Genomic DNA, 19,956 nt, shown 5'->3' with positions numbered 1-19,956 from the left:
AAAGCCACAATTGAAATCACCCACCCACTTGGGAACCAGGTCTGCCACTTGCTGTCCCTGTGATTAAAATTTTTTTTTTTTTAATTTTGGTCTGTGCGATTTTTATTTTTTATTTTTTGAGACGGAGTCTCCCTCTTTCGCCCAGACTGGAGTGCATTGGAGCTATCTCTGCTCACTGCAACCTATGCCTACCAAGTTCAAGCAATTCTCCTGCCTCAGCCTCCCAAGTAGTTGGGACTACAGGTGTGCGCCACCACACCCGGCTAATTTTTGTATTTTTAGTAGAGATTGGGTTTCACTATGTTGGCCAGGCTCACCTTGAACTCTTGACCTCAGGTGATCCGCCGGCCTCAGCCTCCCAAAGTGCTGGGATTACAGGCATGAACCACCACAACGGGCCTGTCTGTGTGATTTTTAAAGGCAAGTTATTAACCCTTCTCTGACTCAGTTTTCTCATCTGTAAAATAAGGATGCTAATAATAACATCAGAGGCTTGTAATGAGGATTCAATGAGTGAGTATGTGTAGAGGACCTAGAACAGTTTGTGACACCTGCAACGTGTAAATATTTGTTGTCTGATTTTGAGTCTCCTAGGAGCCCTGTGAAACAGCCAGGGTGGGGGCTCCTTATGCTTCCTTTCACAAAGGAGGAACCAGAGCTGAAAGAGAGAGAGAGAGAGGAAGAGGAAGAGGAGGAGGAAGAAGAAGAAGAAGAAGAGGAGGAAGAGGAAGAGGAAGAAGAAGAAGAAGAAGAAGAAGAAGAAGAAGAAGAAGAAGAAAGAAGAGGAAGAAGAAGAAAAGGAGGAGGAGTAGGAGGAGAAGGAGAAGAAGAAGAAGAAGAGAGTAAGGAAGGAGGAAGGAAGAAGAAGGAAGAAGGAAGAAGTTAAGAAGAAGCAGTGGAGGAGGAGGAGGAGGGGAGGGGGAGGGAGAAGAGGAGGAGGAGGAGGGGGAGGAGGAGGGAGAGAGAGACTTGCTCAAGGTAACAGAGTTGGTAAATGACACAGCCAGGGTTAGAACCCTGACAGTCTCCCAGCCCTAGGTCGTTGGGTCTGCCTCTCTCTAGCCTAACTGTGTGGGCACTCACAGGACCGGTCATCTGGGCTTGTGTAGCATGTCTGGGTGGCCTTACACTTATCCCCGTAAGGCCTAAGTGTTTAGACTTTCAGGCTTCCAGCTCACCTGCCGGGGCTGGTTTTGCGCATTAAGCCAAACCAGACACCTTGGGTTAGGGTGAGCAGGGTGAGATGGAATGTGTGGGGTGCCCCTGAGGATTACAGCAGCTTACACTTATTGAGCACTAACTTTGTGCCAGGCACTGTGCAAAGTGCTTTACTTGGATTATCCCATTAATCTTCATAATAACGCTATGAGCTAGTTATTAGCTACAACTGCCAATTCACAGATGAAAAACTTGGGGCAAAGAGGTCAAGTCCCTAGTCTGCGGTGCACTGCCTCCTCCAGCAGCTCCAGGCACAATGCCCATGTCACCCTTTGCTGCCCTGGTTCCCACTTCCAGGAGAAGAAAATACACTAATATTTATGGAATGTTATTACCATTCTTACTGCAAAGTGAAAAGTCAAAGGCCTGTTTGGGCCTTTAAACCCCTTCCCCCATTGCCCCTCAAAGAACTCATGTGAATGCGTACTGGGTGGGGTTACCGCCACTGACCCTTTCCTTTATCTCGCCTGTTTTAGATGAGCGTGATCAGGCACAGGATCTCAGCCCACTATCCTCTCTCTTCACCTTTACCCAGTGCCTCAGATCTTCCTGCCAGACCTGGCTTTTGTTTGTACGGATTCCCCCAGCTCTTAGTCACAATTCCCTATCTTTTTTTTCTATTCTTTTTTCTTTTAATTTTTATGTTTTTTCTTTTATTCCTTCTTTTTGAACAGAGTCTCGCTCTGTCACCCAGGCTGGAGTGCAATGGCTCACTGCAACATCTGCATCCTGGGTTCAAATGATTCTCCCGCCTCAGCCTCCCGAGTAGCTGTGATTACAGGTGCCCGCCACCACGCCCAGCTAGTTTTTGTATTTTTAGTAGAGACGAGGTTTCACCAGGGTTGCCAGGCTGGTCTTGAACTCCTGACCTCAGGTGATCCACCTGCCTCAGCCTCCCAAAATGCTGGGATTACAGGCATGAGCCACCTTGCTCGGTCCTCTTTTATTCTTTTAATTCCCTATCTTTTCCTTCCATCTTTCCTCCAGCCCCCAACCCACATGCACAAAGGGCAGGGACCCACATTTAGGAGAGAGTAAGACGGGGACTGGGGAGTTGAAAATGGAGCAGGGCCCTGGGAGATGGGCACCATAGTCCTCCTCACTGTGACTCCTTTTCCTCTCCCCTTCCGCCAGCTCTTGACTCATTTGGCCGTGGTGGGGAGTCACAGGGAGGGGAATGTTGAGGAGGATCCCTGTTCAGAAATGCTCAAAGCCTCTGTCAACAAGAAGAAACTCAGGAGGCTGCATTTTGGAGCTGCTGTGGGAGGCCTGTGGGAGTATTAGCTACAGAAAGGAACATGGAGAGAGAGTAGGGAAGCGCAAAGCAAGGAAAAAACCGCTCAAGACACAAAGGATGGAAAAAGTCCCCCCACCCCACAACCGCAAAGCGCAGGCGGAGTCAGACACTGTACTCAGGGAGTGGGAACAGGCGGCTGTCGAGGAACAGAGCCCAGGGGCCCCTCCCCTTTCCCCGTCTCTTCCCACTCTCTCCACCTTCCTCTCTGGAGGTCCCCAGGCCTGAGCCTGGCTCTCAGCCAGCATGGCCAGGCTCTGCTTCTAAGGTGTGTTGTATAGTGGGAAAATCTTGGGCTTTCAAGTCAGACTAGTTGGGGTTCCAATCTAGCTCTGCCACTGGCCAGCTGGGAGATCTGGAGTGGGCAGAGGGTACTTTATCTTGCAGAGCATCGGGTCTTTTGATTTGTGAAATGAACCTTAGCCAGCTGTTATTTTTAAAAAGCCCTGGCCTGGCCAGGCACAGTGGTTCATGCCTGTAATCCCAACACTTTGGGAGGCTGAGGTGGGCGGATCACTTGAGATCAGGTGTTCAAGACCAACCTGGCCAATGTTCTGAAACCCCATCTCTACTAAAAATACAAAAATTAACAGGGCGTGGTGGCACACGCCTGTAATCCCAGCTACTCCGGAGGCTGAGGCAGGAGAGTTGCTTGAACCCAGGAGGTGGAGGTTGCGGTAAACTAAGATCGTGCTACTACACTCCAGCCTGGGCGACAGAGCCAGACTCTGTCTCAACAACAACAACAAATCTCTGGCCCTCGGTGCTGGGACCAGGGAAATGAGCTCAGGATGAAGCCTGAGGGTTCCCCCTCCCCACCAAAATAAAATATTTTGGAATTCTTTGAGGCCTCTAGTATTTGGCCACACCTTGGCTGTTTCATTCTAGGAGATTCCTTTTCTTTTAGTGGAAGACCCTGGCTAGAGTAGAGTGGGAACAGACCACAATCAACTTTTTTTTTTTTTTTTTTTTTTAGATGGAGTCTTGCTCTTGTGGCCCAGGCTGGAGTTGAATGGTGCGATCTCGGCTCATTGCAACCTCCGCCTCCCGTGTTCAAGTGATTCTCCTGCCTCAGCCTCCCGAGTAGCTGGGATTACAGGCATGTGCCACCACGCCCAGCTAATTTTTTTATTTTTAGTAGAGATGGGGTTTCACCATGTTGGCCAGGCTGGCCTTGAACTCCCGACCTCAGGTGATCCGCCTGCCTCGGCCTCCCAAAGTGCTGGGATTACAGGTGTGAGCCACTGCGCCCAGCCCACAATCAACTTTCAAACAAGGGAAACCTGGGAGGCACACGGTTGTGTTTACAGATAGAGAAACTGGCCCATATTGCTTGGCTAGTAAGAAAAAGAATCAGGTCTGAACCAAGATTTGACTAGGATGACGGCAATTCAGGACTATGCCATGCAGCGGGGCCACTTTGTCTTCTCCTTTGGTAAACAGCCTATGAAAAGGGAACGGCATGGTTATTTCTGACAGATGGTCAGTGACCTGTAGTGAATGCCCATTGTGAACAACACCTGGACTCCACGCCAGGTGAGACACTGCAGTTAACTGCAGGCCCCGCAGGGAAGGTGGCCAACACAGCCCTGCCGGAGCTGGCGAGGGAGTGTGTGCCCAGCCTCCTGAGAAATCTCATCCTCTCAATCCATGTGTTCTAGCAGCCCCAGAAAACAGGTGTGTTTGAAATCGAGTTACAGAGAAAGCCTAACTCCGTTAAGTTGAAGAGACATAAAAAAAGAGACCTGACTTTTCCCTAAGGAATTGGAGTGGGTGGTATTTGTTCCTGCTGTTTTGACAGCAGTGAAGGGACAGGCAGGAGAATAGTTGTGCTGCTGGGTGAGTTTCTTAACCCAGAAGCATCTTTTTTGGATAGTCTCCTCCTTGGAACTGAGTATCAAGGTAGGTAATAAAAACTCCCTCATGACCTGTATGGAAATAATGTTCCCTGACTTTCCCCTGGGAAACCCTGGCCCCAGCTTCACCTGTGTGCTGCTGCAATGGTTACTGTGTTAGCTGAGGTCAGCTCCATCAGCATCCGCCTGCCACACCCACACAGCTCTGAAACTGGGGTAGGGGTGCATTTTCTGATCGGTATGGCAGACAAGAGGGGCACAGGGGTCACCATGCTGGAGGGGCATGCACTCAGGAAGAAAATTTACAGAAGGAATAGGATAGCTGGATTTTTAGTATTTTTGTGATTAATAAGGTCTGTCTGGCCGGATATAGGGGAAGTCTTCTTTCATATACTTTTTAATAAAGCAGGAGAGACAGAAAAGGAAAGGGGCTATGGGGAGTGAACATTCAACTTGTCATGGGTTAGCCTAGACACACAGGGGACTGTTTTGTAGCACCTGGCTAGATGTCTCATAAAGTCGTTGCCATTGTCCCACTTCACAGTTCAGAAAGAGGTTCAAAGCTGTTATCTGTCCAAGGGCAGTCGGTCACACAGCTATCAAGCTGTGAAGCCAGAATTAAAATCCAAGTTGAGTCTTTATACTCTACCACACTGCCTGGGCAACAGGCAGGGCTCCCAAGGGTTTAAGGACGAGCTCTACTTCCTTTACCTGCAAAGCAGTTGAAGAATGAGCTAGGGCTGGGCCTGGTGGCTCACGCCTGTAATCCTAGCACTTTGGGAGGCTGAGGCAGGCAAATCACTTGAGGTCAGGAGTTTGAGACTAGCCTGGCCAACATGGTGAAACCCCGACTCTACCAAAAATACAAAAATTAGCTGAGTGTGGTGGCAGGCAGCTGAGTGTGGTGGCAGGCACCTGTAATCCCAGCTACTCAGAAGGCTGAGGCAAGAGAATTGCTTCAACCAGGGAGGCAGAGGTTGCAGTGAACTGAGATGGCCCCACTGCACTCCAGCTTGGGTGACAGAGTGAGACCCTGTGTCAAAAAATATAGATAAAGAAAAAAAAAAAGAATGAGCTAGAATAGTTTCTGGCTCAGAACTCAGCAGAGTGCCTAGCACACAGTAGGTACCTCAATGTATGATGGACAGAAAATGTGCCCAAGTGGCTACAACAACCAGAAACTTGATTTTATAGTATGTTTAGTATGTTGTTCTGGCTACCAGCATTGTGGGCCGGTACTTTGAACTCATGGGTTAAACTAGTGATAAAACAGTTTCTTGTATCAGTTGGTAGCCTCCCAGCACGTATACCTGTTTCTTCCAAGAAATATGCTGCCATAAGGATACAATCCTCACCAAATGGGACCAGAAGGTGGGATGAACCCTACAAATCAGGCAAGACAGAACCTCATTTTCTTGGGTCAGATGGTAGAATTTTCAGGGGCAACAAGACATTATTCTGTTGACCTTCTCCAAGAGAACAGGTTAGTACAAAGATGAGTGACATGCATCCTGAATTTTCCAGGTCACTCCTAACTTCAACTAGTTTATCCTACTCCCTCCCATACATACATTCATACTCACAAGACTGTACCCTGGTTTGGGATTCTGAAATATAATGGAATGTCACTATCTCCATACACCACTGCACAACTGCCTGATCATATGCTGGTATAGTTCTGGCTCAAGCATGGGACCCAGCCCTTTTGGCTGTGCTCCCTCCACCTCGAAGACAGCATGGCACTTTCAAGCAACACTATTTCCTTGTATTATTTATTGGTATTCTCAGTTGCATCAACTGGTTTATCAACCATGTGAAGTCAGGGACTGTTTCTCTCCTTAGCTTCTGGCTCAGCAACTGTACAAAGCATTGCCAAACACTGGTAGAAAATGTAAACCTGGTGGCTGGGTGTAGTGGCTCACACCTGTAATCCCAGCACTTTGGCAGGACAAGGTGGGAGGACCGCTTGAGGCTAAGAGTTCGAGACCAGCCTAGGCAACAAAGCAAGACCATATCTCTACAAAAAATAAAAATAAAAAATTAGACAGGTGTGGTGGCATGCACCTGTAGTCCCAGCTACTTGGAAGGCTGAGGCAGGAGGATCCCTTGACCCCAGGAGTTTGAGGCTGCAGTGAGCTATGATCCCACCACTGCAGTCCAGCCTGGGTGACAGAGAGTCCATATCTCTAAATAAATAAGCTGCATGTGTGAATCCGTGCAACTTTATCAAAATAATGCTTTATCAATAACTATATGACCCAGTAATTCCACTCCTAGGAATTTATCCTACAGGGATATTCTCACAAGTGAGGAATGATATATGCATTATGGAATGCTCATTGCAGCAATACTTGTAATACCAAAAAACTGAAAACCATCATTAGGGACTGGTTAAACTAATAATAACAAACTTATACAATGGAATACTATGCAGCCACAGAACAGAGGTCTATACCTCGTAGACCTCCGTCCATGTCAGTAAGTAGAAATATACTTGATTTTTCTTAAAACAAAACAAAAAAACGAGTTACAAAAAGTGAGGACAAGTGAAAAAAGCAACTTGTATAAGGGTATGCACAGCATGAATCCCATTTATGCAAAAGAAAGAAGAAAAGGTACTTCCATGTTTGGGTTTAGAAAGTTTCTGGAAAGACATGTAAGAAACTTACCAGTGATTTCTTCGGGGGAGTGGGACAAAGTAGAGAAAACTTTTAAATTTCTACTATGTACCCTTTTTTGTGTTTGTTTTTGTTTTGAGACAGAGTCTCACTCTGTTATCCAGGCTGGAGTGCAGTGGCGCCATCTCAGCTCACTGCAACCTCCACCACCAGGGTTCAAGAGATTCTCCTGCCTCAGCCTCCCAAGTAGCTGGGATTACAGGTGCCCACCACCATGCCTGGCTAACTTTTTTTGTTATTTTTAGTGGAGATGGGGTTTCACCATGTTGGCCAAGCTGGTCTGAAACCCCTGACCTCAGGTGATCTGCCCGCTTCAGCCTCCCAAAGTGCTGGGATTACAGGCATGAGCCACTGCACCCGGTCTCCCCCGCCCCGTTTTTTTTTTGTTGCTGTTGAGAGTCTCGCTCTATAGCCCAGGCTGGAGTGCAGTGGCAGGATCTTGGCTTACTGCAAGCTCCGCCTCCCGGGTTCACGCCATTCTCCTGCCTCAGCCTCCCAAGTAGCTAGGACTACAGGCGCCCACCACCATGCCTGGCTAATTTTTTCTATTTTTTAGTAGAGACAGGGTTTCACTGTGTTAGCCAGGATGGTCTCGTCTCGATTTCCTGACCTCGTGATCTGCCCGCCTGGCCTCCCAAAGCACTGGGATTACAGGCGTCCACCGCACCCGGCCTGGTCCCTTTTTTAAAAACAAAAACAAAAACAAAAACTGGTCTGCACTTTTGTTTAAAAGCACATTCTTTAAATAACCATAAATTAGGGGCATAGGAAATATATGATGTTCATAATGAAGCCATGCTAATTTAAATTTTGCCTCTCAAGTGTCACATAACTGACAGAGCTAAACAACTTAAAGGTGCAGTCCTACCTCTTAAGTTGGGGAGGGTGAGACATTTGTCTGAAAGGGGAAGTGGGAAGAGAAGGACAAACAATGGTTAGGTAAGGCCTCTTGGAGCACCAGTGGTAACTGCCCAGGGCATGAATCTTCCTTCTTTTGGGAAGCCTAGAACCACTATGGGCAATGAGGAATGGGCTGCACAATTCAAACTTAGGATAAGCCTAACTTCTCATTGAAGAAGAGTCAAACTGGCAAATTTAGGAGAAGATCTACAGCATGAGATCCTAAATGAATTATAGTTTACACATATTTAAAAAACTACAGAATATACATAGTATAATCTTTTTTTTCTTGAGACAGTTTCACATTTTTTTTTTTTTTTTTGAGACAAGAGTCTCTCCCTGTCGCCAGGCTAGAGTGCAGTGGCACGATCTCAGCTCACTGCAACCTCCGACTCCTGGGTCGAGTGATTCTCCTGCCTCAGCCTCCTGAGTAGCTGGGATTACAGGCACCAGCCACCACGCCCAGCTAATTTTTGTATTTTTAGTAGAGATGGGGTTTCACCATGTTGGCCAGGATGGTCTCGATCTCCTGACCTCATGATTAGCCTGCCTCCACCTCCCAAAGTGCTGGGATTACAGGCGTGAACCACTGCACCCAGCCGAGACAGAATTTTGCTCGTTGCCCAGGCTGGTGTGCAATGGCATGATCTTGGCTCACCACAACCTCCGCCTCCGAGGTTCACGTGATTCTCGTGCCTCAGCCTCCTGAGTAGTTGGGATTACAGGCATGCACCACCACACCCAGCTAATTTTGTATTTTTAGTAGAGATGGGGTTTCTCCATGTTGGTCAGACTGGTCTTGAACTCCCAACCTCAGGTGATCCAGCCACCTCAGCCTCCCAAAGTGCTGGGATTACAGGCGTGAGCCACCGCACCCAGCCCAGTATGATCTTTGTATAAAAAAAATTAAAAACCCATATACCCATGTGTATATGCACATACATGCTTTAAAAACAGTCTAACCAGGAGTGATTGTGCACAACTGTAGTCCAGCTACTCAGGAGGCTGAGGCAGGAGGACTGCTTAAGCCCAAGAGTCCCTTCTAATCATGTCCGTAAATAGCTACTGCACTCCAGCCTGGGCAACACAGTGAGACCCCATTTCTAAAAAGAAAAAAGGTGTAGAAGGATATATGCCAAATTAACAATCATTAACCCTGAGAAGTGGAAAGATGGATAACTTTTTTTCCTTTTATATTTCTGTACTGATATTTTAAATACTACTTTTGTAATAAAAACTTCTTTAATTCGTAATTTTCAAACTTTTTGTGGTCATGAAAAAATTTCAAATATTTTTCTATAAGGAGATTTTAATTTCAACTTCAAGGCATTTTTGATAAACATGCCTTGTCCCATCTGTCTAGGTGGTTAAGTATGGTCTTGCCTGGATACAGGGACAGACCTCATAATCCTTCAAGGTCACTTCAATCTCTGGATTTCTGGTAAAGTATAGGTAAGCAATTAATCAGAAATGCAGGGCTTTTTCCTGACACCCAGGCAGGCTGTTGGTGTCGTTAGACAAATTCCCCCAAAATGAGGTGCTCTTGGAAAATGGCTTTCCCAGAACTCCTTGACTACTGTTTTCTTTACTGAAAGACAGACAGATACACACACTCTCTCTCTCTCTCTGAATGTGTTCAACCAACCTGAACCCTGGCAGCTCAGCTTCATTCAGCCAAGGAGGCAAGGGAAGCCCTGAGGCAGCTACGTTCTGCACGGCTGCCACTTACAGTCTGGGCTTCAGACTTGGGAGAACACATGCCAGAAGCTCTGCTGTGATTAAATCACAGATGCTGGGGGTGAGTGTGGGGTGGAAGGGTCTAGCACCCATGCCACCTGCTACACACAGGAGCTCAATTATATGGTTATGTTCAATACTCAGTCAAGGGATAGGGAGTTGGGGAGAGCAGTGCCATTATAACCTTTGGTTACCTGGGAGAGCCTGGAGAGCTGTGGTTTTCCTAAAGTGGTTAAGTTCTCCTTTGGAAAGTCACCATTCCCTATCCTATGATCCTTTCTCACTAGGAACAACTGCATTTGCTCTTCCTGGCTTTCACATTTTAATTTGGTTCTGAAGCTACACAGTGGTGGCAGACAAATGACTTGGGAATCAGATACCCTCATTTAATCCTGGAACAAGCTGTCTGACTTCTACCCCCATGAGGCCCAAAGAAAAACATAATGAAATGAAACCACTTGCTGCTATGAAACAAAAGTGGGAATATTTATGCAGCTGTTTTTATTTATTCAACTATAAAGATTGCAGCAATTTTTTGATGAGTAATGCCTTAGATTAACACTAATTATATTGCTATAAATTTGGTTCAGGATCAGAATAGGGTTCAGGAAAGGGAGAGAAGAAAAAAAAAAGTCTCCAAACATTAAAACAGAAAAATGCTTTTTTTTTTTTTTTGAGACTGAGTCTTGCTCTGTCTCCCAGGCTGGAGTGCAGTGGCACAATCTCAGCTCACTGCAGCCTCCGCCTCCTGGGTTCAAGCGATTCTCCTGCCTCAGCCTCCTGAGTAGCTGAGATTACAGGTGCACGCCACCATGCCCAGCTAATTTTTGTATTTTTAGTAGAGACGGGGTTTCACCATGTTGGCCAGGCTGCTCTTGAACTCCTGACCTAGTGGTCCACCCGCCTCGGCCTCCCAAAGTGCTGGGATTACAGGCGTGAGCCACCACACCCAACCTTTTTTTTTTTTTTTTTTTTTAAATTTAATTAAATGCTACTTTCTCATAGACTTCCCTAGACTGGTTTGCAATCTAAGGTAATAGGAAACAAGGCATTGGGCATTTTGAAGAAACTGCAGGTTAAGCTATGGTGCCAAGCAGAAGATTAAACACTGATTTGAGTGTCAAATCTCTGGCACATTCTGGGATAGAGGCAGGTTCTCAAATGTTTCCTAGTGTTCTTTCTTTTTCACTAATTAAATTTTCCCTTCTCTGGTGAATCCAGTGCAGTATACAATCCCCTCATTGCCTCTCTTGGTCAAATAGTTGTTTGAAGGGAACCTGTCAGGCACCTGTGGCTTCTGCTTAGACTGGAAAGGTGGCAGACTAGCTGTGATTCACCTCCTCCTGAAACAGCCTGGACAGTGGAGGGGTCAACTGGAAGGCCGAAACCTGGTAACAGCTGCCTCTGATTCCTGGTGGAAATGACCAACCAGATTCAATCCATATCACTGGGAAAGATCAAGGAAAAAAAATAGCTTCCCCTCCAAAAATGGTAAAGAGGAAATAAGGAGACAAACCAAAAATACTTAGAATGGCACAAAAAGTGATAACGCATAAACTTCTTTTTGTTATTAAATCTAACTATAAGTTTCCTAAAGTCCAGTTATCAAGTTGAATTGTGTGGATAGAGGAGAGAGGCCAACTGGATTTTCTCTCAAGTGTTCATGGCTTCAGTCTGAGAGGTCCTGGGTTTGCGCTGGGGGAGCCCCTTTTTGAATGAAGGCGTGGGAGGGCTGGGCTCCATGCTGACTCCAGTTCCATTGGTCCCTGCAGAGTGAGTCTGGCCTCTTTCACTGGTGTTTCCTGGTGCCTGAGATGGAGCACTCTGATACCTGGAACCAGATGAATACCACGAGCTGTTTCTGTAACGACCCATACTGTCATGCCGCCCTTGGTTCATGGGGTCATTGGACTTTTGGCCTTGTGGCCTATAGCCCTGTCCTCCTCGTCTGTTCCCTGGCAATACCTAAAGATAAAAGAATACAACGTTCAAGGTGCTCTAGCATTATAGTACCCCATTCGTTCACTTTACAGGAGTATTCTGAAAGCAGAATTGTGGTATTCCATGCTTGGGACTCAGTTATCTCTCAAGACTCAAAGAATTCTCTCAGCCAATCCAACCTAGCCACTACTTCAGAACTAATCCATCTTTCCCTGCTCTTCATGCCCAGGCTCTTCTCCACTGAAGAATTTACTTTTCTTTAGTTGGATGCAAGAAGAAAGATAAGGAAGAAAGAACATTCCCTGGGTTGTTACAAGCCCTCAATTGGACATAATATATTATATTATGTCTGAACACTGCAGATAAAAGACCATTGGTAAACATAATAAACATTTGGAATAATAAAGTAAACATCACTATGGCCTGCTTTGCTAAATGTCATGAACTACAGATTAAAGTATGCTGCTGTGGCATTCAGCACATCTTTGGCATTATAATCCAGAAAGCTTATGGTATGGGATTTTATTTTTGTCCTCCAATTCCAAACGTCATACCAGTTCTAAAGAATTACCGACAGTACTGCCTTGGATTGCTCTTGTGTTTATTCTTCAAACAGGAGAAGAACCTATGGATTACTCCTCAGCTTTCTAGTGTTTTCCCCCCATCCCACCAGGTCACTCTCTCTTTCCCTGTAAATTCCACATTGTGCTTCTAGGGAGTTGCTGCTTTCAGATGCACACTGGTAAAACTGCCACTTGTGGTGCCTGTCTACCTTGAGATGGGTGCACAACTCCCAGTGTGACTAATTACCAGGCAATACTATCTACAACAGCAGGGATCACTGCCAACACAAGAAAGTCAGCAGTTCTTGGCAACAGGAAATCTAAACTGGCTGGCAGTTTGGAACATACGTACCTAATGCTTTCTCAGGAACTAACTTGGGTTGGAGGGATTCAAAACAGGCATGGAATGGGAATAGAGAGGAAGATAATATACTGAGCTAACAGCATTTAAGCTTTGACAATCTGGAGGGTTTTCTTCCTAACATGCTCAGTGTAGAAGCTAGGTTACCTCCCGAAGTGGCTGGTAGGGCTGGCCACTGGAGTTTGCTATGGCTGCAGGAGTCTCTCCTGGTGCAAAGTTTTTCTTGTTAGCACTTGTAAGGCTGGGAGGAGAGGCACAGTTGGAAGAGGAAGCAGCAGAGGCATCACTTGGGCTACTCAAGGACACAGATGTAACTGAGCTACATCGGGATCTGGTTGAATAGCTGTTCTTTGGATGAGACACTGAAACAGAAATATGAGGAATATTTGATCATATGATGGAACCGCACAATGGGTAAGATTTCTTTCTCAATTTCAGAATGAGCAATTTAAGATAAAGAACTGTCTATTCGAATAAAGAAAAACCTACAAAACTGGTAACAGGAAGTAAAATCTCCCTTCTCCCCACTTCCTCCACTTCCTCCAAAGCCCCACTGCTTTGTAAAGGAATTCTTAGACAAGAGAACAGTTAAAATCAAAGTTACCCATTCCCCACTAACTAATGACTTCTTGGGATTGGATCTAGTACTACCTAAACTCCTGACTATGGCTCTAGCAGCTGACTAAGCCTGGGAACAATAGTACAGACCATATGTTCAGTTTCCTATGCAAAAAACATTCTAAAGTACAGCCTTTGCAAAGAAAGAAAAAGGTACATAAATAAAATCTTTGCTAAATTCTTTTTAAAGAATTTGAATGATACAAGGTATAAATAATCAAGATCAGTTAAATATGAATAGAACTAATCTTTACAACAAACATGTATATTGCCAAATTTCTTTCTGCAAAATTAATCCCAAATTCAAAGTACCTATCTAACTGAAAAAACTATTAATATTTTCAGCTCAAATTGTGTTAGAATTCCAATGGTTTAAAACTACTCTCTAGATTTTTTTCTTGGCTTTAAGCTGGATTAATGATGAGTTTATAATTGTTGCCATAGGTTAAATATTTCACTTTTTTTTTTTTTTGAGACGGAGTCTTGCTCTGTCGCCCAGGCTGGAGTGCAGCGGCACAATTTCAGCTTACTGCAAGCTCCGCCTCCTGAGTTCACGCCATTCTCCTGCCTCAGCCTCCCGATTAGCCGGGACTACAGGCACCCACCACCACTCCCGGCTAATTTTTTGTATTTTTTAGTAGAGATGGGGTTTCATCATGTTAGCCAGGATGGTCTCAATCTCCTGACCTCATGATTCACCCGCCTCAGCCTCCCAAAGTGCTGGGATTATGGGCATGAGCCACCGCACCTGGCAATATTTCACTTTTATACTAGACAGAAAGAACAGAGAGGCTGAGTTCAGGGTTTGACAAACAGGTCACTAGAAACTCTCATCTCACAGGCACTCCCCTACCCTTTAATGCTTTATTTAAGGATCTATTATGTGCCAGACAAGAAAAGTATTGTTTTCTCCTATTTATTCATTTTTTTAGAGACACAGTCTTGCTCTGGTGCCCAGGTTGGAGTGCAGTGGCAATCATAGCTCACTGGAACCTCAAACTCCTGGCTCAAGCTATCTTTCCCCTCTCACCCACCCCCACCCCACCTCCTGAGTAGCTAGGACTACAAGCATGTGCCACCACACCTGGCTAATTTTTTCTTTTGAATTTTTTGAAGAGATGGAACCTCGCTATGTTGCCCAGGCTGGTCTTGAACTCCTGGGCTAAAGTGATCCTCTGGCCTCAGCCTTTCCAGTTGTTGGGATTATAGATGTGAGCCTTGGCGCGTGGCCTGTTATCTCCACTTTGGAGAGGAGTAAAATGAGGTTACTGTAGGGGCAGGGATTCAAACTTGGTCTGACTGTAGGGCCCCATGCTCTTTATACCACATATCAAGCACCTCTCAATACGGCATGAAAAAACAGTCTTTCACATTTAGGGAGCTGGCAAATACTTGTCCTCAGAGTTTAAAGTATCTGCACCCATGGACTTCATAAGCATCCTAGAGTTAGTTTTCAAATAAACAAGCAAACAAGAGGCACTAATGAGGAATCAGTGGTGAAGACAATCAGCATGTCAGTCTCTAATTAATAATCACCACCTATAGTGCCCAGACCCTCTCACCATCTCACCTTGTCCAAATGAACCAATGCTCTTCTTTAGGGTCTCTATATCACAGGTGAACCGGGCTACTCGTCCCAGATCCTCATCATATTTACGTTCACTAACAAAGTGCTGGAGAAAGGACAAAGAAAGGCCTCCAGGTTAGACAAACAACATCCATGGAATCTATAACTTGCTATACAGATAAAACAATCATTTTCAATTGTCTTTTTATTGCTTCAAAGTTTATTAAATGGCCATCACATGACCAACGCCGGGTGATGGAATAAATTCATTCATTTTCTCAAGAGCCCACAGATAAGTCTGTTAAGTTTATGAAATGCTACCTGATGGCTAAAGCCCATTAGATATAATCAAGAGAAACTATAGACAAAGAAAAAAGGAGGAAGAATTTATAGTAGAGGGCCATCTTTCTACTGTTGGCTATTCTCCACGTCTTTCCATTTTATATAGAAACAGATGCAGCAAAAATCTTTACATGGTACTACAATGATACCATTTAGATAGATGGTTTGGTGTTAATAGGAACTTCCTTAGGAAACCTACTTCATCTCTTTATAATAAAGTAGGATTTCTTAGTCCTTGAAATAGGAACAATTTCTTGAGATGGAAAATCATTCATGTGAAAAGTCAACTTTGCAAATGAGAAGTTTATGCTGCAAGTAATTTAATCCTTTTAAGCAGACTGAGCTGAGAAGTAACCAACCCCTTGAGTCAAAAACTAACCATGCTATAAAAATCATGGGACTAGAAACATGTCAGGAATAAAGTGCTTCTGGGGGTCTATTTCATTAAACAATGTCTAAGGTAGACTGGAATCTTTTTTTTTTTTTCAGATGAAAAGGAGATAAAAAAGAAAAGTGAAAGGCCTAGATATAATTTGGAAGAACTGAACCCCTCAGAGCACTCCTCTTAACTGTGGGTGGGCTAATACCACTCTGCATCAGAATTCTCAGGAAGCAACCAGAAGCACTGAAAGGGAAAGGAGAGAGAAAATGATCTTCTGGCCTTGAATTCCTAAAGTTTCAGAGTATGTTGTGGCTTAGGAAAGCACATGAACCTCTTGTTACAAAGCCTTCAGACATGTAATATCAGTCTGAGATTAATTCTGAAACAAATTCTAGGGTTTGTTGAGTCAAAGACATAATAGGAATGACGGAAATAAAATGATCTGGAAATAAGACATTTAAATTGCACAGCACCCACATCAGTACACTGAAAAAGTGGAGAGAAACAGATCCTTAGTCAGCCTGCAGAAATATTTCTAGCAGCTTTTCAGCCACGTGGGAAGAGGAACAGATGAAGCCTGTGAGAGCCAGCATTCTCATCTAATTGCAAAAGGGTTTCCGGCTTCTCCCCGAGAGTTGAATGAGACTGACTGGCATCAATATGAGGAGGCCTTTCTATAAAATTTAATCATATAGTTTTAGTTAAACAGAAAACAGTAACTGAACATTTGCATGGTTTGGCTAGTTCACCCCAAAAGAATTAAAGGGGAGGCAGTGAGAGAACAACAACACTCCACAGGTCTAACACTGGGTCAGACGATAGCAAGGATCCCTGTAAGGTCCTGGATGATCTTCCACCTCTGTTTTTATTTTATAGAGACTGTTGTACAGCCTCTGCACAAAGTGTTCTCTCAGTGTGACAATAAATCTTATGTGTTCAGAAAGAGAAGAGGTAAAGGGCACAGGTGTGGAGAAGGCCAACTCCCTTTGTTACAGCTTGCAGTTTATAAGCAATTATTTAGAATGCCAATGACCACAACTATCCATGAATATCCCAATCTCCCTCAGGTTCACATGCTTAGTCTCAGAAACACTGTTCTTTATATAAGAATTTGGCCAGGCGTGGTGGCTCATGCCTGTAATCCCAGCACTTTGGGAGGCCAAGATGAGTGCATCACTTGGGGTCAGGGGTTCAAGACCAGCCTGGCCAACATGGTGAAACCCTGTCTCTACTAAAAATACAAAAATTAGCAGGGCGTGGTGACACACGCCTGTAATTCCAGCTATTTGGGAGGCTGAGGCACGAGAATCGCTTGAACCCGGAAGGTAAAGGTTGCAGTGAGAGGCGACAGCGCCACTGCACTCCAGCCTGGATGACAGAGAGAGACTCAAAAAAAAAAAAAAAAAAAAATTAAAAAGGTATAAATGTTGAACCCAAGTAATTGTTATAAATAGATTATAACAAACATATCAAAGATAATTTTTCTCTAAAAATCAGAATTTGTCAACCAACTATTTACAGAAGACCAACTACATGCCAAGGTGCTGTGCTAGGCACTTGGAGAGACAGGAGCTCCTGCCTGCCACTGTGAAGTTCACTATCTAGTGGGGAAGACAAATTAACCAATGCACATAAAATCATAACTATGCTCTGAAAGCACAGAATGAGGAGATATGATGGGGAAGTCAGGAAGGATGAGGAGGTCAAGGGTAGTAACTGGGCAGGGCGCGGTGGCTCACGCCTGTAATCCCAGCACTTTGAGAGGCCAAGGCGGGTAGATTACCTGAGGTCAGGAGCTCAAGACCAGCCTGGTCAACATCATGAAACCCCATCTCTACTAAAAAGATAAAAATTAGCCGTTAGGCGTGGTGGCTCATGCCCATAATCCTAGCACTTTGGGAGGCTGAGGCGGGCAGATCACCTGAGGTTGAGAGTTCGAGACCAGCCTGAGCAACATGGAGAAACCCCATCTCTACTAAAAATACAAAAATTAGCTGGGCATGGTGGCGCATGCCTGTAATCCTAGCTACTCAGGAGGCTGAGGCAGGAGAAGCGCTTGAACCGGGGAGGCAGAGGTTGCGGTGAGCCGAGACTGCGCTATTGCACTCTAGCCTGGGCAACAAGAGCGAAACTCCGAATCAAAAAAAAAAAAAAATTAGCCAGGTGTGGTGGCAGGCGCCTGTAATCCCAGCTACTCGGGAGGCTGGAGCAGGAGAATTGCTTGAACCTAGGAGGTGGAGGATGCAGTGAACCGAGATGGCATGCCACTGCACTCCAGCCTGGGTGACAGAGTGAGACTTTGTCTCCAAAAAAAAAAAAAAAAAAAAGAGAGTGGTAACTGTAGTTGGAGGCAGGGAGAAGAGAGTTTGGACAGATGGAAAAGCAGGTGCGTCTGTGGAGTGTAGATGCCTCCAGCCTCTGCTCGAGGGCAGAGGACCAGGGGGGATGGTATGAACTGAGAGTAATGGCAGAGCAAGACTGCACAGTCCTTCAGACCGGATTAAGGATTATAGTATTCATCCTAAAAGCAACAGAAAGTTTGAAGCAGACTGCTGTAGTGTGGGGAACATACATGGAGGGGGGGCGGGTGGGGCAGAGACAGAATGGATGAACAGAATCAGTTAAGAGGCTCTTACAGAAGTCCAGGCAAGAGATGATGGTAACCTGATCATAATGGTGGTGGTGGAGATGAAGAGATAAGGTCAGATCTGAGATTTAGTCAAATGGACGGGGTGTGCTGATAGATTTAAGGTGGGAAATGGAGAAATTTCCTAAGGTTTCCAGCTGGGACAACTGGGTAGATGACAATACCACTTACAGAGAAAGGGACCTAGAAGAGGGCCAGGTTTGGGAAAGGAAGATCATGAGTTTAATATATTAGATATGGCCATGAATTATGAAAATTTCTTACTTTAGCCCCTGAGGATAAGAAGAAAGGCAGAAAGCAGAAAGAAGTTTTACCTTGATATCAGCTCTGAGCTCAACCAATTGCTGCTCTGACATTTGAACAGCCACATGAGTCATCTTCTTTAGAAGTTCAGCCTTCTTTTGTCGGCTGAGCAAAATTTCCACTGTAGAGGAAAAGTGAGTGTGAACCTTATGTTGCTGCTAAATAGGATAAAGAAGAACTAGAAATATAAGCCTTGCAGTAGGTATTTGGTCAGCCAAAGGCTTAGCTGCCTATCCACCCAGAAAATGAAAATATCAAAAGTCTGGTCTCTACCTTCCATTGGGTCTCTGAAGACAGTTAAGTGGTAAACATTTTTTATAAATCACAAACACTCATAAATCATTGTTATTTCTCCTTCCAGTCAAAAAAATTTTATCACGATGCATATAAATTAAAAAGGAAATATGTACACATAATAAAAAATATTCATCTAGAGTAAGTTGGGTATAAAATGCAAAGAGCATCTCTCTTATTTCTGATTTTGTGGTCTCCTCTCCAGGGGAAACCACTGTTCACCATTTCTTACGTACACTTCCAAATATTGGGTATGTACACACAACATGCATACATATGTAGCTCTCCTTTTTCCCTTCTCACAGATGGAAATATATCATACACATGGTCTTTCTTTTACCTTAGCTATTTTTACTTAATATATCTTTAAATTTATTCCCTATTAATACATCTGGATCACCTTCATTCTGTTTAACAGCCACCAGTATGTGGATATACCACAATTATTTACCGAGTTCCCTAGTGATGGGTATTTAAATTGTTACACCCTTTTAAGAACCACCTTCTCTGGCATGCTTTCTGATATATAACTTGGATACGGTCATGGCAGAGAACATACAATAAAAATCTCCCAGAGAGACAGGGGCTACAGTGGAAACAAAACCAGAGAAATTCTCCCAGGAAGCAGATTAACCACCCAACAAACGTTCTCTACTATCAGGGAAGGGACTCTGCTATTCCTTCCCGTCCAGCAAGATTTGATCATTGCTTTTCCAAGTGGGAATTTTTACTATAATTATCCTTTTCTTTCTCCAACTATGTAATATCGGAGAAGGGGGCATTTAGCCTTTCTTTTAATTTATGAGACCCCATCCTTGGAAGATCTGAAATCACTCTGAAGACCTGGCCTTTCAGCTGAATATTAACTAACTAGATGAGACTTTGGAGGTATTGCTATTGAGAAGGTAGTGAACATATTCTCATTTTGGAAAAAAGAGGGATACTGGGTAGGGGAAGACTGTAGCAAAGACCATTAGTTGATGGAACACAGTCTTTCCAACTATATTCAGGAACATTCAGGGCTATCAGAAATCCAATGTTGTTGGGTATCAACATAACTGGATTAAAAAAAATCTATATATGTTCTGGCTTTGCTACAGATGAAATGGTCATGTGATATAGTTTCCCCATTGAGATATAAGCAGAACTCAAAGGGCAGGCTTTACAGGAAAGTGTTTTAAGGGAGTCTTAGCATGTAACGTTTTACTCCTTCTCGACTGGAGCCTAGGGAGTTGTCTTTTGACCATAAGCATAC

At 44.5% G+C, this 19,956-nt stretch overlaps 1 protein-coding gene across 2 annotated transcripts in view; it reads right to left on the bottom strand.

Annotated features, from left to right (window-relative positions):
• Window positions 1-10,145: 10,145 nt before the first annotated feature.
• Window positions 10,146-19,956, bottom strand: part of SPATS2 (spermatogenesis associated serine rich 2) — a 165,231-nt gene continuing 155,420 nt past the window's right edge. For both annotated transcript variants that reach the window (XM_054445490.2, XM_054445488.2), the window contains 4 exons: window positions 18,419-18,528; window positions 14,737-14,839; window positions 12,696-12,910; window positions 10,146-11,648 (listed from right to left, as the gene is read on the bottom strand). In XM_054445490.2, coding sequence (XP_054301465.1) covers window positions 11,337-11,648; window positions 12,696-12,910; window positions 14,737-14,839; window positions 18,419-18,528 — 740 coding nt within the window. In that variant the 3' untranslated portion in view covers window positions 10,146-11,336. The remainder of the gene's footprint in view (window positions 11,649-12,695; window positions 12,911-14,736; window positions 14,840-18,418; window positions 18,529-19,956) is intronic.

Source organism: Pongo pygmaeus, chromosome 10 (assembly GCF_028885625.2).
Source record: "Pongo pygmaeus isolate AG05252 chromosome 10, NHGRI_mPonPyg2-v2.0_pri, whole genome shotgun sequence".
Lineage (NCBI taxonomy): Eukaryota > Metazoa > Chordata > Mammalia > Primates > Hominidae > Pongo > Pongo pygmaeus.
Note: the sequence above shows the minus strand (reverse complement) of the source record. Positions and strands in the feature narration are given on the sequence as shown.